The sequence below is a fragment of the Manacus vitellinus genome, unplaced genomic scaffold (assembly GCF_001715985.3).
Source record: "Manacus vitellinus isolate BGI_N305 unplaced genomic scaffold, ASM171598v3 scaffold_1_pilon, whole genome shotgun sequence".
Classification (NCBI taxonomy): Eukaryota; Metazoa; Chordata; class Aves; order Passeriformes; family Pipridae; genus Manacus; species Manacus vitellinus.
Window position 1 is genome coordinate 43,167,942 of NW_021939396.1, and position 25,666 is coordinate 43,193,607.

The 25,666-nt window shown below is 39.6% G+C and overlaps 2 protein-coding genes across 3 annotated transcripts in view; both read right to left on the reverse strand.

Annotated features, from left to right (window-relative positions):
* MEP1B (meprin A subunit beta) overlaps positions 1-6,835 on the reverse strand; it is a 28,111-nt gene extending 21,276 nt beyond the window's left edge. The window contains exons 1-2 of the mRNA XM_018076411.1: positions 6,640-6,835; positions 45-95 (exon numbers count right to left, since the gene is read on the reverse strand). Coding sequence (XP_017931900.1) covers positions 45-95; positions 6,640-6,814 — 226 coding nt within the window. The 5' untranslated portion in view covers positions 6,815-6,835. The remainder of the gene's footprint in view (positions 1-44; positions 96-6,639) is intronic.
* Positions 6,836-13,693: 6,858 nt separating this feature from the next.
* RNF138 (ring finger protein 138) lies at positions 13,694-25,394 on the reverse strand. Of its 2 annotated transcripts, none has more exons than XM_018080615.2 (7): positions 25,040-25,394; positions 24,033-24,198; positions 22,396-22,511; positions 19,440-19,508; positions 18,818-18,923; positions 17,959-18,066; positions 13,694-16,551 (listed from the first exon to the last, which is right to left on the reverse strand). In XM_018080615.2, exons 1-7 carry the CDS (start codon positions 25,150-25,152, stop codon positions 16,483-16,485), a joined length of 747 nt encoding a protein of 248 aa, XP_017936104.1. In that variant the 5' UTR covers positions 25,153-25,394; the 3' UTR covers positions 13,694-16,482. The 2 variants fall into 2 exon arrangements, with proteins under 2 accessions (XP_017936104.1, XP_017936111.1); XM_018080622.2 differs by having other exon boundaries at positions 19,440-19,505; positions 25,040-25,225.
* Between the last annotated feature and the right edge of the window lie 272 nt (positions 25,395-25,666).

The following is a 25,666-nucleotide window of genomic DNA, read 5'->3' on the forward strand; positions in this document are numbered from 1 at the left end:
AAATTACCAAAAAGAATTAAAAGAGAAATTGAATTTTGATAAACCTTCATTGATGTCGAAGATGTCTTGTTCAATTCCTCCATCTACGTCTACTTCTGAAAAATAAAAAGACAAGTGAGGTAGGACATTAGCCCTTGCTGTTATCTTTATGAAGTGTGAAAATTAATGCAATAACAATAACAGTAATTATAAATCCGTGTCTGTCCTAGCGATGTTTACGAGCAGCTGGTTTCATTGACTGCCTCCTGTGCATACAAATAGATCTCTGAACAGAACTCACCAGTTGTCTCTGGAGCAGGCTGAAAGGGGGAAGAAAAAAAGATATTATTAGAAAGGCACACGATGAAACGCAGTTCACGTTACTCTCTCAACAATATTAGAGATGCAATTCAAGTTCAACTGACAGCACTTAGCACATGACTTTGTATTGGATTGACTGGACCCACTGCCTCCTCATTTGACTGGAAAACTTCATTTGCTCATGTGTCAGCTTTGTGCACTCCCCACCTCAGGCTGCCCAACAAGTAAGTTTCCCATTACTGCTTCTGTGAGGTTTTCTCTCACAACTCAGGTAGTATTGAATGGTCCTTCACAAATGAGAAAAAAAAAAAGAGCCTATTACTATGGAATCAAGTATTGTTACTAGTCAGTAGCTGTGAAGAATCTATGGAACTTATGCTTAACTTTCCATTGTAAAGCTGAAGATGGGAGAACAGAATTAGTGGTCTGTAATCACACAGCAAGACTTTGAAGGACTGGATACACAGCTCAGGTCACTGCAGCCCCAATTCAGTGCCCTATCTGGACTCCACTTACCTATGCAATAACAACTCACAAACTCTTTCAGCAACATGGAAAATTCACAGACCATAACGAGATATAATGTCATATAATGAGATACACATAGAACATTTTCCTTGCTATAGCATGCCTATAGAATGTAATCTTCATTCTTTTACGGGACTAGACACTTTATTTTGGACTGTTTTGTACATACTTGACATAATATTACACAACTATTTATCACACAGTGAGTAAAATCATGAACAGCCTTTCTAAGTGTCCTAGTTAGAACAGCTGGGACCAGTTCATCATTGTATGGGTATTCTATAGCCTTCCATGCCATTTCCCAGAAACTGTTATCAATAGACCATTTACACCATCTGCCCAGAGCAGCCTGACTCCTCAGGCTATAAACAGGGTGTTAAGAGGCCTGCGAGATAGGAGGATGCTGCTGTCCTTACACCCATTGTGGAACCCCCCGCCCTGAGGGAGGTACTGGGCATTCCTACCTGAACTGGAGGATATATAATCTTGGGGTCTTGGGACTTTTTAACCACTCATGGGATCCAGAGGAAGACTGCAGACCACCACTCTCAACCACACTGCAACCACCACCCTCGACCGGACTGCAATCACCACTCTTGACCAGACTGCAAAAGCACTCTCACCAACAGGTTTTCCCCTCTCCTTTTTGGACTCAGGGGACCCAAAGAACACCACTCTGTTCATGCCCCAGGGTGCTGGGTTATACATTTGGATTTTGTGGGTTAAAACCAATTGTTTGTCTGTATAATCATACTTACTGTATATTTTATTAAATTGTTATTCTGACTTACAATCTCTCTTTTGAGTTGGGTTCATTTCCCCTGCTGGTTTACCTTTAAACCAGCACACTAAGCAATCACTACTGGGTGTTTCGTATTTCTATATTTGAAAAGAAGTTCACAAATTGAAGGTTAAAAAAGCATCTTTATCTTTATACATGCAGTTTTGCAGATAGGACTTATTTTTCCAGTGTGATAAGCATCTGTAACCTTCATTAGAAGCAATGAGCAATACAAGCTCAGAGTGCTGAAAAATGGCAAAAGTCAAGTCCACGCAGTTCCCAGGAATATTAATTGTGGTAATTTCTACCATCTGTATGATGTATAAGATAACAGTATGGTCAGAATATTCAAGCAAGATTCAAATGCACTTGTTCTTCTACCCCTGACTTTTGACACGTAATGATGGGAACAATTTTGAGGGAAACAATTGTGAGCCTTAAAACTGATGGCATTCATACAAAAAGTTTAACCAAACACAGAAAAAAACCCTACCTTCCATAAAATTTCAAGATTCAGAAAGAGAGCTGTGAAATTGTCAGAATGCCCTATTTTAGCTTTGTAATGAAAGATTAATTTTTAATCTCAAATTACTGTCTTGTAAAAACTTCAGAATATGGCAGAAAAAAATATTGTAAATACAAAAGTCTGAAATCCCATTTTATGATTTTGATTCACCTGAACTAAAATTAACTCAAACTGTTCCTTCACAGTTTTCATCTTATTTTAAAAATCTGTTCTCATTGCCTTAGAGGGGAAAACCTTTTTTTGCCAAAATGAAGAAGAGGCTATAGTTTATAGGTTTAAGAGAGATAATTCCTCCTGGTATCAGCTGGCGCAATCAAAACCTTAATATCTAACTGTAATAGGTTAAGGTAAAGTACAGGTAAAGTTTTTAATTCAAATTCTTAGTTTTTTTAATCGAAACTACCACCCACATATATTCTTGCTCAGTCTAAAGGCAGGATTTTGACCTTGAAGTGTTGGTTACAGAAAACTTGGAGTAGAATCTTTTTCCTGGCTGAATTTCTCCTGAAACAGCCCTGTTTCTGCAGTCTGCATTTTTGAGTGGTTTTAAAATTTGGTAGATTTTAAGATAGTTGACTCTTAAAAACCCAGTATCATTGTGGAAAAGTGATCAAGTCCATTGAAAAACTGGTTCCAGAGTTCTGCAGATGAAAATGCTGAAGGATTGATTTTGATCTCATATTTCAGAGTTAACTGCAATCATTCAGGTTTACACTGATACATGAGAAATAACAATAGAGACTTCAGAAAAAAAAAAAAAGCATATAACTGTATACAGATATAGTTTAATAACCCCAGATATCTTTTTCAGAGAAATCATCCATATATTTGAGATGTCAATCAGAAACCCCCTACATTTTGAACTTTTATTGCACATTTATCTTATCATTACATTTCGTTATCACTGTATAAGATAATTTGTTATCACTGTGTGACAATATCCACATACTCAAGTTTTAAAATGAAAGTGCAGCTTGTAAAACAAGCTGAAAGTACATGGGCAGAGTATGTAATACACATTTTGAATTGTAACCATTAACAGGGAGTAACATGCTTCTACAGTATCAATAACTATAAACTACAACGCACCCATATTTACTAATAAGAAAGTACAACTGTGTCAAAGGTACAAACTAGCTAACTCCTGCAAAAGTTCCTCTAGCAGCAGCAAACTGAAATCAATGTAGCTAAGTACAGTGGTACTTTGGTGCATAAATCAAAAAGTGAGTCCATGACTGAACAATGCCAAATTCAGCAACTCAGCGAAATCCAGGCTGGTCCTCAGTGTCTGAGAACTGCCACTGAATGTTTTACACTGAAGGAATCCCTTCCATCACTTTTTCTCACTTCATTCCCAACAAAACTAGGTCTTTAGTCCTGTGAATCTCAACACCAAAACAGTCCGTTTCAAAAGGAGTATCTCTGCATACAAGTATTATTTGTTTCGGTGGCAATGACTTTGGTCTGAATGCCAGCCTGACAAACTATATGATGCAGTCTGTGGAAGTACTGTAAATGCACAACAGATTCAAAGTTCACAGTCACATACAGAGGAAGGTTGTGCTAGCTGAAGTGTACCAAACAGGAATATAGTTTATTCACACACACAAATTTCTGAACAATTTTAATATCAGTCCCTAACTTTGGACATGGACAAAGTGGTTTATGTGAATTAAGATACAGTAATGGTTGGTCAAACCCTGGCTTGTAAGCATATTTACCTGCAAATAATTCAACTGCATCTTGGACAGGTGAGAAACATCTCACCTATTGAAGTCATGCAAAAGTTAGGTAAGTAGACTCACTCAGCAATCAGTGGAGAAACAAATGGGTAATCCTTATGTCCCTAGAGTACCTATGGCATCACCATGATGCCCTGGTATCTCCATAAGTTGATCCACTTCGCTTTGCTTGGAAATCTATTCAAGTATGTGACGAACCATTTGATGAAAACTTCCCTGTCTTACCATAAACCTCAGATGGAATATACTCAACCACTTTGGATGAGAAACCCTAACTTAGCACTGTTTTCTTCAGGTTATATAATTTTAGTATTGGCATCCAGAAACATGAAATAAGCTCTTCCTGGCCATAGGACATATGGAAATTTAATAATTAGCCCTAGTGATCAGAAGCCCCTCTCACAAAAGACCTGGTTATTAGGAATCAGTTTGATGTCAGATAACTTGTAGATGTTAGTAGCATCCTGCATCGCCTACTATGGGCTTTAACACAGCCTGCAGTGGAATCTAAACAAGGTTGAGATTTGAGTTTCCAAAAGGTTGAGGAAGAGGAACAGGTAATGGAAATAGAAGTATGAGATTGGGGTAGTAGGGGATACAGGAGGACTATGGGAAAGTTAGGAGTGTGAGGTTGAGCTCTTGACTTAGGGAGATATATGAGTATGTGTTAGTGGAGAGGAAGAAGACAAGGCTGCCACAGTGAGATACAGGAGATGGATTCACAGAAACAAATAGTTAAGTTGCATAACTCAGGTAATGTTATTGCTCTTACATCATGTCACAGAAAGTAGTGCCCTACACTGTAGCTTACGCTGACACTACGATCAGCTGGAACAAACTTTCAACAACCTATTGGTTTTTGTTCTCCAAATTATATTGTGCATCACCAAAAATTCCCGACCTCTACAACAAAGCATCCCAACATGAACAAAATGCTATATTTCACTACAAAAGACAGAAAATACAAAAATCTCAGCTGTTACTTTTTGACCTTAAATATTTCAGCTGGATTGGAGGAACGGGAAGCAGTCATTTCCAAGTATATCCAGTGGCTAAAAAGGCATCACTTTCAATATCAAATATATTGTGTTAGAGAAAAAAAAAATCCATTTAAGCAAGGAGTAGTGAAATGCATTTCAATACTTATTTTATTTCTAACTCCAGACTTGTTATTCTGGTAATGGCACTTTGAATACTAGTGGACATCTTGCTTAGATGGGGAACACAAGATAAGCTCTTTCTATGTATAGCCAGGTCTATGAAAAAGAGCAACACTTTCCCCCAGGAAAAAGAAATCTTCTCTCTCTCTAATGCAGATGATAACAGAATTCTTATATTACAAAATCAACATACTTAATAGTTTTCTTCTCAAACTCATCTTAAGCTACATTACTTACTCAATCATATAAAGAATATATATTCTTTGTTTTCTTACCAGACTCCAGACCATCTGAAGAAGAAGCCAAGTTAGAAGCACAGACACAGAAAACAAGCTCATGTTCTCTAGTCAGCAGTTGCATGGACAGAATTTTAGATCAACTTGGTATTTAAGGCAGTAAGTACCATAAATCAAAACCTTTGTCCTCCCAACAACGATTAACTTTACTACCTTTCTCTTGTCAAGTAAGTGAAGTCCAGCTTAACTATATTACTGCTGAGAGAAAAAGGATTGGACACAACCTGAAATACAGGATGAAATGGAAACAAGAAAATGGAAATACAGAGGAAATGGGCACATTTTAGGAAATACAGGAAATTCCATTTAAATCTAAGAACTTTTAAGAAATAATTTGTTTTTTATTCCAGGGGGTTTTAAGCACTGGAACAAGTTGCCCAGAGAAGTTGTGGAGTCTCCATCCTTGAGACAGTCTAAACCCAATCAAACACAGATCTGAGCAATGCACGTGACCCTGCAGGGGTGCTGCAGGGGAATTGGACTAGGCAATCTCCAGAGGTGCCTTCCCACCTCAGTCATCCTGTGATTCAATGAATAAACCTGGCACTAAAACCTTTCGAACAACAGAAAGCTAGCAAGACTCTTGGCAAGTAAGCCACTAATACATAAATAACTATGCATTTTTTTGAAAGTGAAAATGAGAAATTTGTCTACATATAAAAAAAATCTGTCAGAAACATAATTTCAGTATCCTGCTTTTGGAAAATGCAATTTTATTTCTACTGTTGATAGATGTGAGACACTGTATTTGTCACTACCTCAAAGAATGGTATCCTTCTGGATCATTTAAAGATTCCATACAAATTAATATTTAAAATGTCATTACCACCGTACTATCACCACTCAACACTGTCTGTGACTCTTGGGTGTTTCTTCCAACTCCAGACATCTCTTCTACTTCCTACCTGTCAGTGAGTGCTGAAATTGCCATAGTTTCTTCTTATGTTTAACTTGCACCTAATTGCAGTAATTGTATGATCAGGCTTTGTTAACATTTTATTTTCCCAGACCAACTACGTGGATAGACTATCATAAAACTTAAATTTAGATTTTGTATTTAAACACAGACTCACAAATTATTATATCAAAATTAATAACATTTGGCACACTATTTTAATTATCAGAGCTAATAAAAAAGAAAGAAAGATCCTAAGTAATGAGGACACCTAAGCCATTTTTAGCTACTCAGATCCATACTTACTTCATTGTTGATGCATTGAGAAGTAGCAGTTGCAGAAATTGTTGTTCTTATAATGTTAGGGTCTTCTTCTACCTAAGTAGCTAAATATTGTAATCCTCTACTCACCAGTATTGATGGTGTCAACTGCTCTCAAATCAGTGATGTTTGGTAGGTTGAATGGCTCTTTTGTCCACAAGATTTCTTCCACAAGTTTGGTGGTCCTTGAATTCTGCATGCTGTCATCACCAGCTGCTGAGAGATGATGGTAGTTCTTCTTCTGGAGGCTGTCTAGATTGGTCATGTCCACACTACCAAGTATTTCGAACCAACTGGAACAGATTCATAGATTGAAACACCTGGTGGTAAGAACCTGGCATCTATGCTGCACACATCTCAAAGGGCTCTACTTTGGTCTGGCTCTGATTTGATCCCAAGGACCTGACATCAGTGGGGACAACTGGACTGCATTAGGCAGGGATCTACAGAACATATTCTGGCTTATTTTCAAAACAAAGAAATTCAATTTGGACACCCCAAAACTGCTCTGTGATGTAAACTAAAGCATGGTAGGGTAACCACGAAAAAAACATGCTGATAACACTTGCTTAAAAAATACAGTCTTGATCAAAATTAAAATATTAGTGCAGCTGCATCCAGTATTCCTTGATTATAGTACCTTACAAGGGTTTTCCTGAGATGACGAACTCCAAAGAAATGGAACAATTTTGGCCTTGCTACTTGGTGTTGAAAGAAAGTCTAAAACTCTGCTTTTCTACTTCTTTGGTCCTCTTTAGACAAAAGTAATCAATACAATTGTTCTCTGTTCCCTCATCCCCACTTCTAAGATGCATCAACCACTATTGAGACCTCACACCAACCTCTTGTCAATAGTAGATATAGGGATGAAGGGCTGTATGAACTACTGTGTCATGACCACTGCCACTCTCAGGACTGGCTAAAAAGTGAGTTACCTGAAGAAAACAGGTGTTGGTGTTGGAATTGGCATATAGTGACAATGAACAAAGTACAAAAGTTATATGCCAACCCTGCATTGTAAAATACATCCATATACCCATTTTCCTCCAACTCACACCTCTGAGTTAAATAAACTCAGAGTTTTGACACCTCAACCAGTCATCTGGTTGGTATAATAAAACAAGATGCAATGGAAAAATGAACAATATGTTAACAACAGGACATTAGGACTTTTAAGATAGAAGCTCTTGGCAGAAGTTTCAGTGAAGCAGCTAAATGGTTTTTTTTATTACATGTTGATGAGAAAGTAATAAATAGATGTGTAGTCTTCAGGAAGTTTTATTTCTATCCAATCATGGAAGATCTTTTCGACAGACCTTATATACTTTTGTGATCATGTTCTCTATAATGACAAACATTTTGCTTTATCACTGACTGGCTGTCTGTGTTCAGGCAATATTCCTACCCCTTATTTTCCTTAGGGGTTTTCCTACATGACTCCTTGCATTTTTCTTAGAAGATGAAAATAGCTATGTCATACTTCTAAGACTGAGGCCCACAGTCAGAAATAACTGAGTATTACTGTAGATGAATTAAAAAAGGGTAGTGCAAGTTATTTGATAGATGGTGTTAATTTTCAGATGAACAAAAAGAATGATGGTCTTAGATTATGTCTTTATTGCTGAGGGCATATATATTGAGGAACACATCTGGCCCAGGTAGCTCAGCTTGCAAGCTGCAGACTGAAATGCATATTGAAATGCAGATTGACTGCCAGAGCATCTCACGAATGGTCAGACTGGGAAATTTCCTTAACATATAACTTTCCTTAACATATAGCCAAAAGTAATGCATGTCCTTTCTTGATACAGTCAGGGACTTGGGGAATTCAAGGATGTTATTTGCATTAACATTTTGATCTGCAGGTAGACTCCAACAGTATCCTAATTGCAAGCCCTGAGTTTGAAGAAAAATAAAAACATTAAATGCAAATGAGAAGAAGCAGGTCTTTAACTGGTCGATTGCTTTTTCCTTTCTTGCAATTCTTTGCCTTAAACATATTTCACATTTTTTATGGGTGCTAAACTATCTAATGAGCCCTGAGTAACCATAAGAGACACCTGCAAAATCTGAGCTTTTGACAGTCAATTACATTTCTTTCTCCATAGGCTCACATGCTGCTAGTAGAAACAATGAAAAGGAAAGACATCAGAACGTGCTGTGGAGCTTGCTGCAGATCCACTGCAGTGACCGCTTGGATCTCCTGCTGAGTTCACTTTGCGAGCACCAGACAGATGGAGAGCACCACAGAGCTGACTGCACATTCCCCTGGACAGGCACCATCTCTTCATCCCTTCCTAGTAGCACTGTTGCCTGTGGGTACTACCACAGCACAGGTAATAAAGATACTGCAGTACTTTCCCCCTGCCTTGCTGCAGAAGAAGGAACATTAATCAGGCATCATCCAGTAGAACTGGCAAACATCACTTGTTTTACTCTTCTTTGTAAAGCTACATCTGTGGGTAATAATCTGGGAAGAGATGGTAATGAGTGCAGAGAGACTGGGAAAAACGAGCAAAGTATAGAAGGGCAAGAACGCTCTTTTAAAAAAGCCAAAAGAATGTAATTTCAAAACACAGTACTAGTTAACTACATGGTATCATAAACCCAAGTAAAATTAGTTCTATACATACAGTGATTTTCTAGAATTTTTGGTAGGTATTTTCATATTTGAATAGTTTTATTAATGTTCTGTAAGTCAGCACAAATGCTTTGGTAATTGTATTATCTGTATACTGCTCAGCAAACAAAGGTGATTCATGGTTGCTCGTTGACATTTAGGTGGATCCTGTCTGATTATAAATTTCAGTGTCAGCTTCAAGTGATATGAATTCATTACATAATATGAAAAGCGCTGTTTTGGAGAACATTACGTATTCCACTCAGAACTACATATAGACCAAATGTGAAAGAGTAGGAGGATATTCAGACGGTCTAGCACTCTCAGATAGTGGATTGTCCTTGCCCTGTCTCAAGCTTTCTGCATTATCTTACACAAATTAGTTTCACTTTTTCAGTTATCTCCCAAACCAAGATAACACTGTAATAGTATCTCTTTGGCTGATGAGGCAAAAGCACCAATGAAGATAAGAGTTGTTAGATATATCTGCAAGATAAGAGACCCTTAACCAAATCCAAAGTGCTTCAAGTTGAACACCTGAATATTTCAAGTTAGAAAACTCCAATGTTTACAAACCTAGTAAGTGTCATGTGGGAGGTGTAAGAAAGTGAAAATTACACCAGATATCAAATACAAGTGTTCCATCTACTTGCAGAGGAGCAAATAAGACAGGTTTGCTTTGATTGAGAGTTTATTTAAAAAAAATGAAGCAGACCTTCAGTTTTTTCACATTGCTTAACTACAGCTAAATTAAAAAGCAAGGTTGAAAAGCAAACAGCAGAAGCTTGGGTATAACATTGCATACCATTCTGCCCACTGCCACTTCAGACATACTTTAATCATTATTTTGTGTGTGTGCGTGAGAAAACAATATCTCATAAATTAAATAACTAGTCATACGGGATTACACCTCTCTCCCTCTCACAGGGATCTGAATCACGTCTGACATGTTTTTACACAAACATATTAAACAGTAAATATGAATCAGATTACAGCGTGAAACAAGCTGCCACTGACAGGCAGCTACTAAAGTGGCTGTAGCTGGCCACTAAACATCATGCCACTGCAGAAACGTACTCTAGGGATACTTAGCTCTTTGTCAGATCACAGAGATAAGCCTTAGCTATTAGAATTCCTCCCTTCATACCCGAGAACTGTAGCAACCCCGAACTATCGTGAATAGATAAGGACGCACACCTGTACTGGGCAGCGGGCGGACCTCAGCACCGCAGCAGAGGGAATTGGCGAGGGCGATGACGTGTGCAGTTTCAGAAAGCCAGAACTCAAAAATCAGCACTACCCCCGTTGTAGCTCTCACAGAATCCATCAGTCCTCAGCTGCCCCCCTGTGACTCCCGTCTGCACTACAGCGCCTTAGCTTTAAAGACCACTGGAGAACGCCCTTGGGGAAGGAAAGGTCTAGCAACCAAATGCACGAACGTGTAACATTTTACGTTCACTCGTGAACTGGGGAGCACTCCGTTATTCCCAGCGTGGAGTTCTGGGGGAACACTGTTTAGTTGCCACAGATCATAAAGCACAGAAGTAAATATGTAAGTCTGACGTTCTAAAGTTAGAAATATTCTCTTTCTCTAGATTGGAATGAGCCCAGCCAGACTCTTAACCCAAAAAATACCATAAAAGATTTATTGAACATCTGGATAGAAACCCCATATCTAATAGTGTCTCGGAGTACAACTACTTAGTGAATTATCACCCTTACATACTTATTTAGAGTTCCCAAGAATATTCAGTGCCCTCTTGTGGTTTGAATTATGAAAGAAGGAAAATTCATGAAAGAAAATACTCAGGTTTGATCAGTCTCACAACCGAGGTGGCACCTGAATCTCACCCTCTATAGCACTAGGGCCACCACAGTTATGCTGGAGAAAAACCATCCCACGCTCTTCAGTCTGTACCTGCAAAAACAGAGAACCTAATGAAAGGTTTTCTGAAAAGAAAGTGCTGTTACCATTAAAGAACTGGTCTTTGTGAGATGTTTTTAATTTTAAATCATCCTAATCTCTTCAATCCAAAACCAGATCCTCCTCCTAAAGAAAACAACGAAGTAAATGCTTTAAAATGCATTTAAAAGCAGTAAGATCTGTCTGGTAAGACTTCCAGATTCTTTCCAAGTGCAAACACATTCTGAGAAATATAAACTCCTCCAGCCATAGAAGTAAACATGTCTGGAGAACTCTGGAAATTACTGGTGCTAAGCTTCTTAGTTACTGTATTTACCCCCGAGGCCCACACCAGCCCCATATTAAGGGCACAGCCGGAGGAGCTTATAAAACATACAGAATATGAAACAATAATTAGTAGCCAAGTAATATAATCGTACTGATTTAATTGCTGACTGCTTTAAAAGACAGAAAAGAGAGTGGGAGGGTAACACACAGTGTAAATTTAGGAGAACTGCTGTAGGGAAATGCACAGAGAGGAAAACAGCTGGTGAGACACTGGAACAAGTTGCCCAGTGCAACTGTGGATGCCCCATCCCTGGAAGTGTTCAAGGCCAAGCTGGATGCAGCTCTGAGCAACCTGGTCTAGTGGAAGGTGTCCCTGCCCACGGCAAGGGGTTGGAATTGGATGATCCTTTCCAACACGAGCCATTCTATGAAAAAAAGAGACAGAAACACAACAGTAGAGAAAGAATGTAAAGTAATAGAGAGGAGCACTTTCCCCAGTGACTAGGCATCCCCATAAAAACAGTATTCTTAGCCCTGGGAAATAACCTACAGTTCCACAGAGCTGAAGAATGAATCCTAAATGTATACGGAGTACTTAAGGCACAGATTTAAAACAGAATTAGATGCTTTCCATAGAATGTATGTGGCAGTGATGACTTCCCCAGTGCCATTTCCTAACAGTTTGCGGAATGGTGGGGGAATAAACATAAAATTCACTTTCCTAGCTCTTTCCTTGTCATGTCCATAAAAATAGAGATACATGACTGGGGGAAAAAAGTGTTACAGATAGAATAAGGCTGGTTAGAGCTAGAAAATGAAGAGGTGAAAACTGGTCCTTCCCAAAGCAGACCTAGAGTTTGAGAAATATAAGAAACGGTACAGACCTACTTTATTCATGAAAGAAGAAAGTCCATGCTTTGCTCTGGTAATTCACTGCGAAGGGGCAGTATTAACATTATTGAAAAGCCTTCTCATTGCAGGCACCCTGAATCCTGACCCCTATGTGTTTTCAAACACAGCCACAACACACACAAAAGAAACCTGATCTCTAAAGCAAATGTACACTGTACAGATCAAGTAGTTCTTGTGCCCTTTCATTGCGTTTCTCCAATTCTAGAAGAAACTTGAAGATGCTTTTATCAAATATTCTTGTAGCTCTCCTTGCCTGCAATAAACCAACCTTGGTTGCCAGGTACCGCAGTCATTTCACAAATGGCACAGTGTTTACCAGACGTGGCAAAGTGCACATCTCTCTCTTAACAGTGTCCATGAATTGGTGTCTGTTTCTGGATAAAATAAAGGATATAAAAAATACACTACCCAGACTCTTTCACAGCAGAGTCCTCACGGACACTTGTATGCAAATCTCACTAGACTGAAAAGCTAAATTTAAAAAGGAGGACCCAGGAATGCTTCCCAAATACAGAAAACCTTCTAGCCCTGACTACCTGTCAGAAGATGATCTGGGTGCACAAAAGTCCCACTCTTTTCCTGGGAATAAAGCCCTGGCTTCAGACTGGAGCAGGACAAAGGACAGTTTTACAGAGCTCAAGTATCCTATAACTCAGATATTGCCAATGAGAACTAAACACATGGAGTGTATTCTCTCTAAGTAATGAAACATGAATTGCTGTAGTAAAATAAAATAAAATCTCTAACAAAGGGCTTATAAAGAGATTTAGGGGATAGAGTGGTTTACTTAGAGATCACGAAATTAGATTCTATGGGGAAAGAATAAACTAACAAAAAGGAAGTTTATGCAACTTTGTTAAACTTCTGTCATTCAAAATAACACATTAAATCAATTTCATAACTGTAGTATCATCTGTATGTCCTTAGAATGTAAAAGCACAAGAAGTAACCAAAGGGTTTTTCAGCTCAAAAACACAGGGCAGAAGGATAAATCATCTAGCTGCCATCTTGCAACCAGTCCAAACTTACTGACAATTCTTTCCTCAGAAAAGCATTAACTCTTCTCAGTAAATCTACCTTTAAATAACAAGGTTTGCTAATGGCCCCAAGTGCTACATACCTCTCTCCCTCTCCTTTTGTTATTTCTCATTATTTCTCTATTAACATGACATGGGACAGCAACATACAAACATGGAAGGGAGAAAAGAAGCAAAAAGTAAATTTTGGCCAACTTATCTTTTTTTCTGCTTTCTGGAAATACCTAAGATATGATATAAGGTAACTTGTCAGCTCACAGGTGGATGATGAGTCACAGCTCATCAGTTCCAGGGGACACATGTCATTCCAATAATTCACATTGTGAAGGCATACAACTGACCACATATTGAAGTTTGAGAAAGCAACTGAAAAGGAAGAAGTAGCACCAAGGGAACTGATCATCTTTATTATGCAACAAAAAGACAAACAGAAAATAAAATACTTTAATAGGAGAAAAACAGAAGGTACAACTCAAACATAATAACATATTGAAACCATACATAATGCAACATGAACATGAAAACATTGTTTAACAGCAATCTTCTAGTAAAGATCGCATGTTCTGAGCATCACCCATCACATATACACAGCTTTTTGTGCATGTCTGAGTTTCAGTGAGAAAGATCATGACCAGTAGGAACATATTTAAATAGTTTAATTTTCATTAAACGCTTACCTAGTGAATGTATTGGATGCAATCTCTTCATATTAAAAGTACAAAATCCTAAGCAAGGCCGCGCCTGCCAATACAGATTTTAAATAAAGAGGATAAACATTTTGCAAGGGTTTTTCTTTATATTGCTTTAATACACATTTGTTGCTTTAAAATGTGTATTTAAGTCTCTCAACATTTAAACATGACTAAAATGCTCAGCAACTACTCATCAAGTGACAACTAATTATTGCTATAAAAAATTGCTTCCCAGAGTTTTAAAACAGATGTAATTTAATTTGCAATTCTCAAGATATATTCAAGTAATAAAAATAAACTAGTTCCAGTGTCCATGAGGCATTCAGAATCTGTATTGGCTGTAGGCATTTATTGCCAGATCATATAAATATTTTATCGAAACTAAAAACATTAACTAAACTTATATGTAACTGTTAAAACTCCTTAGGAAATGTATGCAGTAATAAATCACCACAGTATGTATTTTTACTTCAAAAAGGTAAAACTTTAGCATCAGGCTACATTGAACTTCATTTCTGTCTCACAGGCACTGTCTCATAGTTGGCTTTACAGAGCAAAAGTAAAAACCTAAATAATCTTTCCTGTTGGATCAGCGAGCCACTTCAAGTGGTCACACAAGCACTAGAGCTGACAGACAAGTGAGAATACACAGACAAGAGTATGGTGGCAAATAGGAAGTTGGAATACAACATCAAAGTGTGGTGTGCTGTCAAAATACTGCAGTAAGATGGTAACAAAATGCAAGAACTTTTGGGCTGTTATAAAAAGGATATAACATTCAGCCATTTCTGAAATGGACAACTTTCTCTGTACTTCGGCCAGCAATGCCTTCAGGAATGTTTTACACTTAAAAATGTAAGCTAGAAAAGTCAAGTTACAACGTATTCTGGTTTAGTTCCAACACTCAATAAAGTAGAACTTAGATTCAGTTCTGAAACCCAGTACATTGCAGAATGAGGCATTTCAACATTACCAGTTTTGGAATATGAAATATCCCAGCATTTAAAGAATAATCAAAACCTCTGTTTGGAGCCCAAATGGGAGGCAGGGCATAAGAAACAGATTGTACTTTGGCTGCACAATTGATTACTACACATAAATCACCAACTAGACTAAGAAAATTACTGGGGATGTTTTCCACTACATATGCAACACTCAATAAGAACAATAGCTTGACAATGGGTGATGGCAACACAGGATAAAGAGTCCTATACCTAAATGGTATTATGTTCAGAACAGTCTCTGTTTAAACCTCCATAATGTATGTTGTGCAACCTTCTTTCCTCTCCTCCCCTTTAGTATTAAATAAAAGATCTTAGAACTCTTTTACAAATGGATTTTTCATTTAAAGTCAAAATTGCATTATTGCTCTATTTTCTCCGATTTTAACAATGGTCTTGCTGGGAATGTGGAAATCTAAAATAGGAGCTCTTAAACTGTGTTGGTAACTATTTTAGAGCAAGTCTTTTCTTCTGAACTGTTTTCTCAAGCCTTCAGATGCAGGAGATGTACAAGTTTTAAACAGCTTTGTCAAAATAAACAACTTTGTTTCTGAGTGTTGGTAGGTGTGAAGTCAATTAGTTATTTAGCTCCACAACCTTCCATGAAAGACAGGACAGAGCAAAAATTCAGTTCCAAATGCAACAACAGGAGTTCTCAAAAAGCTCCAACAAAATGAAAAACTATCTGATCACAGTCAGAGGCCAAAAGAGTATAACTTTTGCATGTCATCTTTGCTCAGAAATTATGTCATCAAAATCGCTCAGAAAATATGTCATCTTCCTTAGCAGTTGGGAGTATTAGGAATACTCCACACTCATCACATTAGTAAGCAAGCATTCTATTTCAGTTATGCTCCAGAAGCGGAAAAAATAGATGTAATTATTCATAGGCAATGGCATCATTCTTTCTCAATGAAAGGTGAAAGAAGCCCTGCTCTGCATTGTTAATCTGTAGAAAAGAAATATATTAATTTTTTAAGCTGTTGTTATTTTCAGTCACATAGCAACAGTAAAAAATTAATCACAACATCAAATAAAATTTGTCCTTGGCAGGAAAAGAAAAAAAATAAATTATTATCTCATAGATACCTTAGAAGACAGCTGAACTTAAACAAACTCAACAGTGCAACAGAGCATCCTTGATATCTTTCTAAAGATACTTTCAAAGTTGTTTTTGGTGAATTAAAATATCCTACATTAATCATAGAAACTATGTAATTAACAGAGTAGTAAAGGTTAGAGAAAATCAAGACAAGAGTGAGAAGTTCCAAAAAGGTCCCTAATTCCACAGGGACAGATCTCGGTAAAGATGTCAAGCTTGAGTTTCAGCAAAATCATTTATCAAAAGTCCTTGTGAGTGCGAAAAAAAGTTTAGCCTGAAAAGTAGTTACTGAATACCATTTTTATTAATATACACTTCAGATCACCAACAGAAGTAATTTTTCTCGCAGATGATCAGTAAGATGGAAGGGGCTCTGCCTTAAAAGTTCACATGACAGGATTCCTGAACTGCATTTTGGTATTGGGCTTCTTCATCAAGCTGAAGATTCTAAACAAAATGAAAACATCATAAAAATGGACAAATACTCAAGATGTACCACAATCATTAGTTTAATTATTCCTCTTCCACATTTTTATATAGGAATTGGTACCTAGATGAAGACTCTTCATCTTTATGTGTACTAGATGACTGTTTCTGTTGCACAGTATCTTTTATTGAACCAAATACCAAGAGACACTTGAGACAGGAGAAGAATCAGATGAGTGGGACAAGGCTCATTAAGCAGAAGGGTCCATCTTCTCTCCCTGGCTCAACTCCATTATGGAACAGCCAGCTCAGGAAAGCTGACTGTGTCATGCAATTCTTATAGCAGAGCTTCTAACCAGCCATAACATTCTCCATTAATGAAAACAAAATGTGATCCCCAGACAACAGTAACCATAGATTGTTGAGAATATACTGCTTAAAATGAGAAAGCAAACACACATCACAAAAGACGTGTGTTTAATCCTGCTACTTTTCCAAAGCTATCTTCCAGGTTGCTACTTTGCCAGAGTAATACATCTTTTTAGTGCAATTCTGGCAGTTTCCCCAAATCAGAATTCCTTTCACCAGTTTTACGTCATCAAACATGCAAGATGGACTCACAGTGAAGAGCCTAATTGCCTGTATTAAACTCATGCCTTTATCACAGATCACTGAACTCAGAGAATAATATATATCATCTTTGCCATCTTGAACCATTGAGGTTGCTTATGCCTCAAATACTATGCCTGTCCCACACAAAGCTTAACGAGCATACCCCAAGGCCTGTCAAACTCTACAGAAACTACAACTCAAACTCTCCAGCTTTCTGAACCCACAAGCCAACAGGTTGACTTGACTTAGGAACCAACCACTGACTATATCTGTGTATGTAGTTCTGCATCTACTCCAAGGTCATTTACTCAAAGACAGCCTGAAAGGAGACAACCTGAACACCAACTTAATGACACATCTCTTTTCAGTCTCTCTCACAACATACTGGAAGAGAGGTTGTAGCAGCAATACCAGTTAGTCAAGCTGCACTTTGAGTCCTGAGATTATGATTTAGCAATTTCTGCCATAAAGGGTCAATAATGTCAATAAAACAGAGTAGCATCTATTTTACTTTCCCTAGAAGCAGCAGTAATAAACTGTTCTAATAAACACAGTAAAAGTAATAAATTGTCCACATTGAGAATACTAAGATAAAGGTTTAAGTCAGTTTGGGGCAATTTAACTATTCCCAGTAGCACTTCATGTTGAGAGTAGAAAGTTTAAGAACAGACAGGTCTACTTCTGAGTTTCATACAAAGCAGGAACATAGCATGTCCAGAGCACAAGTCTGGTACAAATTTTTTATTCAGCATTTTTATTTATAGAAAAAAAAAGTTACCATTTATTCCTCTACACATCAAAGAAGAAAAAGCTTACCACAAATTCTCCATAATCAAACCGGTGTCTTAGATTTAGATGGCCAACAAGATTTCTAGTAACCTGGTTAGTATCTGCCCAAGGAAGAGACACACAAATAGGACAGATCTGTATTGGGAGGGGGAGGAGAAAGAGAGAATAAAAAACAAAAAGGGTTATTGGTAATACAGAATGCATTAAAGACATGCTCTACAAGAATAACTAGTTTATTACTCATCCACTACCAAAATAGAGATGTTAACATCAAATCATAATTCTCAAGAGTGTTTTTCCTCAACTGTGTAACATTCAAAACGTATATTTCAACTTGCTGGATTTCTAAAGTGTTTCTCTTAGGGATGGTAGATTATCATGTCCATCCAACATTCAGTCAGTTTAGAAAAGAAAGTGATTACTGCATCCTACTTATTCTTTGGGAGAATTTTCATACAATTGAGCTGATCAAGCAGAAAACCAAACACATTTTTCTCCTTCAGACCCTTTGATTACATCTTAGATTACTTTCCAAGTAACTGCAGGTTTCCCATGAAACAACAGTTACGTTAAATATGGGATTCTATAGCAACAGATCTGAAATACCAAAATAAAAAGAGTTAAGTGTCAGGTTCAAAAACTGAGCTTGTTTCACATCAAGATAAATGAGACAGCTGAGTCAGAAATGCCTTAGGACCACCAGGCTGGACATGAAATGTTTTCATGTGAAAGTTACTCCTCAAGACAAATGCACTGCATGAAGTATATTGTCTTTCTCAGACCACAGTGATTGTTACAGATATAGAGTAGCTACTGCACATTTAAAATTGTCCACATAATTATAACGAAAATAGCTTAAGAAACATACATAAGCAACTCCACTTACCACGGGAACCATCTGATAAAGATGTCTATTATTACAGTGATCCAGCAAGCGCTGTCTGGTAAAATTGGCTTCCTGACACAGGGGGCATTTGAAGGTTGGGTGTCCACTGTAAACAGAAATACACAGTATTAAAAAGAAAAGAGAGTTTTAGAAGCAGTGTTACAGAGAGCTTAATTCATCTGTTATCTCCTAATTGTCTTCCCTTGTTTTGATAAAAACAAACAAAAAAAAAACCCTCATCCTCACTGACACAGCAGCAGATCTAATGCAGCTCCACTGCTACTTCCAAATTGCAATTTTAAGGTACATTTATAATTTGTATGTCTAAGTGCATTCTTCTTAGAACTGGGCTTCTTTTGTTCCAAAATTCTTTTGTTCCAATTGCAGCTACATGCTGTTCTTACTTTCTGATAACATCTTTTAATGCAAATCCTTCCAGAAAGTACTAAAAAACCCAATTTCTCATGTATACATGCAAATGTAGAAGAAACTACAGCATTTTTTTAAAACAACTTCTTGAAGGTGTTTCTAGAGGGGTTTTTTGTTTTTAAGTCAGTAGAAGCTTGAACTGTGACTATCTGGATCTACTTTTGTAACAGCTATAGGGAAATAAGCAGCCTACCTTGTTTCTCCTTGAAGTATTTGACTATTAGCCATCTCGCCATTATCAGATATTGCATCACTCCTGCTACTTTAAATAAAGAAAAAAAAACAGCAATGAAAATTGAGAGTATTTTACTCCACTATAAAAATTTTTTAAAGTTTAACTTTAACGGGGGAGGGAGAGGAAAAAAATCCATCAAGTCCCATAAACGTCAAATCAACATACAGTGCACATATTTTAACTGTCACAACTTTTCCTTTAGATCAAGATACGTCCAGAATATATTTACAGAATCACAGAATCATCAAGGTGGGAAGAGACCTTCAAGATTATCTAGTCCAGCTGTCAACTCAGCACCACCATAATCAACCCTAAACCATATCCCCACATGACGCATATTCAGACACCTCTCGAACACTTTCGGAAACGCAAACTCCACCACCTCCTGGGCAAATTATTCCCATGCCTAGCCACTCCTCAGTGGAAAAAAAATTTTCTAGTATCTGATCTGAACTTTCCCTGATACAACTTAAGGCCACTTCCTCTTGTCCTTTCACTTGCGATGTGGCAGAAGAGGCCAATCCCCATCTCACTGCAACCTCCTCTTGGGTAATTCTGGAGAGCAATGAGGTCCCACTTGAGCCTGCTTTTCTACAGGATAAACAACCCCAGCTCCCTCAGCCACTCCTCATAGGACTTGTGCTCCAGACCCTTCACCAGCTTCATTGCTCTTCTCTGGACACCCTCCAGCACCTCAATGTCCTTCTTGTAGTGAGGGGACCAAAACTGAACACAGGATTCCAGGTGCGGCCTCACAAGTGCTGAGCACAGTGGGAAAATCACTTCCCTAGTCCTGCTGGCCACACTATTGCTGATGCACATCAGGATGCCACTGGCCTTCCTGGCCACCTGGGCACACTGCTGGCTCATGTTCAGTTGGCTGTTGACCAGCACCTGAGTCCCCTTCCTCCAGGTATCTTTACACACACTCTTCCCCACACCTGTAGCAGTGGCCAGGGCTGTTGTGACTCAACTGCAGCACCTGGCACGTCATCCTGTTGAACTTTATGCAGTTTGTCCTCCGCCCATCAATCCAATCTGTCAAGGTCTCTCTGCAAGGTCTTTCTACCCTCCAGCAGACCAACACTCCCACCCAACTCGGTGTCATCTGCAAATTGACTGAGGGTGCACTCGATCCCCTCATCCAAATCATCAATAAAGATATTAACCAGGACTGGCCCCAAAACTGATCCCTGAGGAACACCACTAGTGACCAGCTGCCAACTGGATGTAAGTCCACTCACCACTACACTCTGGGCCCAGCCATCCAGGCAGTCTTTTTTTACCCAGAGGACAGTGCACCTGTCCAAGCCATAGGCTGCCAGCTTCTCCAGGAGAGTACTGTGGGAGACAGTGTCAAATGCTTTACTGAAGCCTAGACAGAAAACATCCACAGCCTTTCCCTCATCCACTAAGGGTCACTTTGACACAGAAGGAGATCAGGTTGCTCAAGCTGGACCTGACTTTCGTAAACCCATGTTGGCTGGGTCTGATCCCCTGGCTGTCCTGCACGTGCCACGTGATGGCACTCAGGATGATCTGCTTCATGACCTTCCCCAGCACCGAGGTCAGTCTGACAGGCCTGTAGCTCCCTGGATCGTTCTTCTGATCCTTCTTGTAGACTGGTATCACATTTGCATGGATAATTTAGTTACCATGGTGATCCTCAGTGGACTATCACGCAGCTTTACAGGAAAATGGTATCTAATACAACAAACATTTAGTCAGCAAGAATGGTAATGGAGATGACAGCCAAGTAACTCAAAAACCATTATGAACTACATGAATGTAAGACAGGTAGCACTTTCTAAGTTTTTTGACTTAGGATTTAACTGCCATGTGTTTACAGAAATTATTTACAACTTTCAACTACAACAAGGAAAGTTTTCTTATGCTGAGCACAAAACAAACTTATTTTCTAAAGTAAAAGCAACAGAGAGGAACATTTTAGAAAGTAAATTTGACTGTATATGCACCTCTAGCTAAGCCAGAAGAAACTGTCCAAACATGCTGATCCTACTAAGGATATCAATATTTACAGTTACAGATAAGGTCATGGTAAATTTTTTTATATATCTGTGATATTCTAAGCATGGGTATTCTACTGTTGCATACTCAATAAAAAGTGATATAATAATATCCACACACTTTGGCGAAACATTGCTGCAGCTAATTCTGGGAAGAGCTTCGACTTCCAATATACTGATGGGTTAAAAGCCAAACAGAGAAGTTCAGACTGCTAAAAATAGAAAATTGATGGCAAAATAAAGTAAATAAAGGACAGGATATATATTAAAAAGCTCTGTAAAACTAGCATGTAAAAAAAGTTCTTCAAAAATAACCCAAAATCCCCAACCTCATCCATCAGTGAGAATGTATGAAAAAAAAAGTTCTTTAGCTTTACTGCCTGAAAACAAGTGGTGTCATTTGATTTTATGGTGTGTAACATACTGAAGTTCCTTACACATTTCATAAGAGATCTATTCAAAATAAATTCAATCAGAAAGCAAAAGCTTGCACAGTAATATTTTGAAACAGGATAGCCACTAAAACAAACTTAGGAAGGGGAGGGGGAATAAAAATAGACAGGAACTTCCCCGGAGGTAAATATTATGAAAGATGTTACAAAGAGTAAGCTGCTCAAATGCTGTCAAGGCAAGGAAAGCAAGCTACAAATACCAAATACTTTTTAGGAGAGTCTCTACAAGACATTCCAAAGCCATCATGCAGAAAGGTTTTCTTCTGTATGCTAAGAGTAAAGAAAAAGACCTGGAAAAACTCATACTTGAAACATAAAAATATGGACAATAATTACTGCAAAAAGAAGGAATTCCCTGGAAAAAATTAATTTCCATGGGCAGAGGGGGTGGGGAAAGAAGAAGATGAACTGTTATGTACAGAACACCCTGATTACCTGTTCCCTGTTGAATCTTGGGAAATCTGTAAGTTTGGAATAATTGAAGAAACACCATATTCATCCTGATACTTCTTACAGGTTTTATAATGCTGTCTCATCCACGAAAATCTAACCTGAAAATGAAATGCCAAATTACTGAAATCATACTGAACAATCCAAGGATAGAAGGAAGAGGTAATTCTGCCAACAGAAAGCAAGGTATGCAGGAATTTTGTAGATATCATATGCAGCAGAAACCAGAACTTGTGTCTCCCCTCTGAGCATGAACACTTTCTTCACCAACAGGACATCTTTGATTCCTCTTTGCTTAGAGCCTCTGTCACTCTGTGAGACTGGAGAACACTGCCGCTCTCCACTCCCCACTCCGCCAGGCATTTGAGGGCTCTCTCAGGGGTGAAAGATGTGAATAAATGCCATTTAACTGAAACAAAGTCACTGAAACTACACCTCCCAGGTCCAGGATCAATAACTGATGAGCTACAACGAGAGGGGCCATGAGGATGGGATAAGAACCACTGCTCCTTCATCTTTCTCTGGCCTGCTGTTACCTCATGCAGAGGAACTTTTATTTACTTTTTTTTTTGCATTAGGTGCGTTCCTATTTTCTTTTAGAGGGGAGGGAAAAAACAGGTGAATGAACACCAACTTAATGCTGCTTATCCACCTTTAATTCAAGGTAAGACAACAAGTTGCTTAGATTTGTCAGAAGACAGCTGGGTTGGACATGCCCTAAATCAGAATTTCAGGTCCAACAGCACTGTCAGAAGGTGCTCACAGGTTTAGAGGCTGAACAAGATCATATCTCACATGCCTGTGCCTGAATTCCATTAAAATTCTTGCTTGGTTCTTGCTTCCAGTTTACTAACTTCCTATCAGTTTCTTTCTCCCCGCTTTTCATCCCAATGAATCACATGGAACGAAGCAAGCAAATGAGGTTTCCACTAGTACTAATCTTCGCATTGGCAGAAGTAAGTCCCAAGTGAAACGAAACAAACATGAAGACTACCTGGGTTCGATGCAATCTGTTATAAACAAAATGCGTGGCTGAAATTCTGCATTCATTTATACCAGAAGAAAGATTATTCTTGGACTGAGTGTGGGGGGGTCAAGATTTCACCTAATGTTCTGAAAGTAATGGCCCCTTGACAAGAGAAACAAAGGGAATGTAAAAAGACTGATGGGGAAGGAGGAAGTTAGGTATGATTGTATGTGCACTGAAAGTAATCAAGCCACTTTTTCCATTTGTTTTAAATTAAATTTTATAGAGGCTCTAAGCACTTTCATCTCCATATTGAAAGTTTCTGAGGTTTTCCACATATCTGCAACTTTCATGTTCATCTCCCTAACTCTTCTTTTGCCAGTTTTATAGCTATATCCAGTTTTCCCATTTCTTTTTAAGAAAAACTGGCACTCCACTAAAAATGCCTTTACTGACAACTCAAGATCCTCTTTGAGTTTACATCTGTTGGGTATAGCTAGGCACTGCATGCCTAGCATATGCACAAGCCATACAAAGCTAAGTTCAAAATGCTACAGGCTCTTTAGCCCCAAGACAAGAATGGCACACACTAAAAGTGTGTCTGGACAAACATATGAAAAATTTATTCAACTTTTTTTTTAAAGTTTTACTCTACCTGCTTCTCACAGCATCTACAGCCCCCAGAAGCTTTCTTCATACTGTTTTCAACATCTAGAGCCCTTTTGGGATACGTTCTTTCTTTTTTAGTCACGCTCCCCCGGCAGAGAGGACAATGCGTTCCACTTTCTCTTATAGCTGTCAAGAAGCACTTCCTGCAAAACCTAAATTAAAAAGTTACCACAAACAAAGGTTAGCAAAATGAACAGATACTTTGTCCTTGAAGAGAGCTAGGAGATTGTTAGGAAAAAAAAGATATATCAGAGTAATGATCTACTGAATACAAATCTTTATAAGGAAAATGAAACAATGGTGCTTATGAAGAAGAATATGGAAATTAGGGGAACTTGGCAATGCACTTTAGGTAAAGTTCTTATTATTTATTGACTAGTATGGCTGCACACCAGACTGATCATTAATTAGATATTAAATGGTGCAGCAAGCACGTGATATTGGACAATCTTATCAGAGGAATTCCTGTTTATTGTCCTTAAGCAGAACCAGAAACACTGCAAAGCTTCATTCAGCACGGGTTTCCAGAGACCTCAGTCCACCAGCTTTTGCAGCCCTCTCTTTCCTCACGCACCAGCTGCCAAAAGTATTTTGCTTTTCTACGAAGTAGCACGTTGTAATCAAGCGTCCCTCTGGAAAAAAAAATGCTGAATAGACGAGCTGAAAAGAAAGAACAACTCATACTACAGTCCTTGTTCGAAAAGGAACGAGGAAAACCATGAAGTGAAAAAAAACGCGAGTTAGGTTAGAGGGTGCAGTGAAACTCCCTCGCCACCGACCAGACCGCCGCGGGGGCTTTTCCTCAGTGACCGGTCCTCGTCGGCTACAAAGGAAAGAGGCGAAGGGAGGCTGGGGCAGCACTGGGCTCGTCATCCTCACAGCCAGAGGCTCCAGGCCGAGGGTCCGAGTGGGGGGGAGCAGAGGAGCACAGGGCGGAGAGCCGGAGGAGGCGAGGAAAAGGCTTGGGAAGGGGCGAGGGGCCGGGATACCCACACGTGCTGGCAGTTGGCGGTCCTCACGGGCGTTTTGAACACCTCCTGGCACACCGGGCAGTAAAAATCATCCTCGCTGAAGCACGCCGGGGCCGCCGCGGCCCCCTCGGCCATGGCAACACGTCAGGGCCTCTCCGGCAGGAGCGGGGACGAGGGACAAGCCCCGCCCCGGCGGACTGAGGCGAGCCCGCTCCGCTCCCGGGGGCCGTCCGCGGGGGCCAGGGGCGGAATCGCTGGGGGCAACCCGGCAACCGGGTGGGATCCCGGGTTGGGATCTGCCGGCCGGGCTGCGGCGGGCGGCGGCGGAGCGGAAGCGAGCCCGGCCTGCCTTCTCGCCGGCCGCCCCTCGCCCTCGCTCCGGCGCGCCCGCGGGGGAGCCGCCCGCGCCCCGCGCTCTACTGGCGCCGCTCGTTGGCAGGAGGGACGCGGCAGCTCCGGCCGCTCTCCCCGGCGGCAACGCCCGGGGGGCAGGGGCGGGGCCGGCGGTTTCCAATGGCGATCGCCTCCCGGCCCGGCGGCGGGCCGGGCTCCGACACGGGCGCGGCACGCGCCCTGCTTCCGCCCGGCCCGGGAGGACTTCCCCGCTCCGACCGCCCCGCGCCGCGCCCGCCCACCGCCGCCGCGCCGG

Coding starts and splice junctions, on each gene's coding strand:
- RNF138 (XM_018080615.2), bottom strand. CDS start 25,152: ATGGCCGAGGGGGCCGCGGCGGCCCCGGCGTGCTTCAGCGAGGATGAT. Junction 18,067..18,817: donor TTTATCAGATGGTTCCCGTG/GTAAGTGGAGTT, acceptor CTCCCAATACAG/ATCTGTCCTATTTGTGTGTC. Junction 16,552..17,958: donor TTGATTATGGAGAATTTGTG/GTAAGCTTTTTC, acceptor CATTTTGTTTAG/AATCTTCAGCTTGATGAAGA.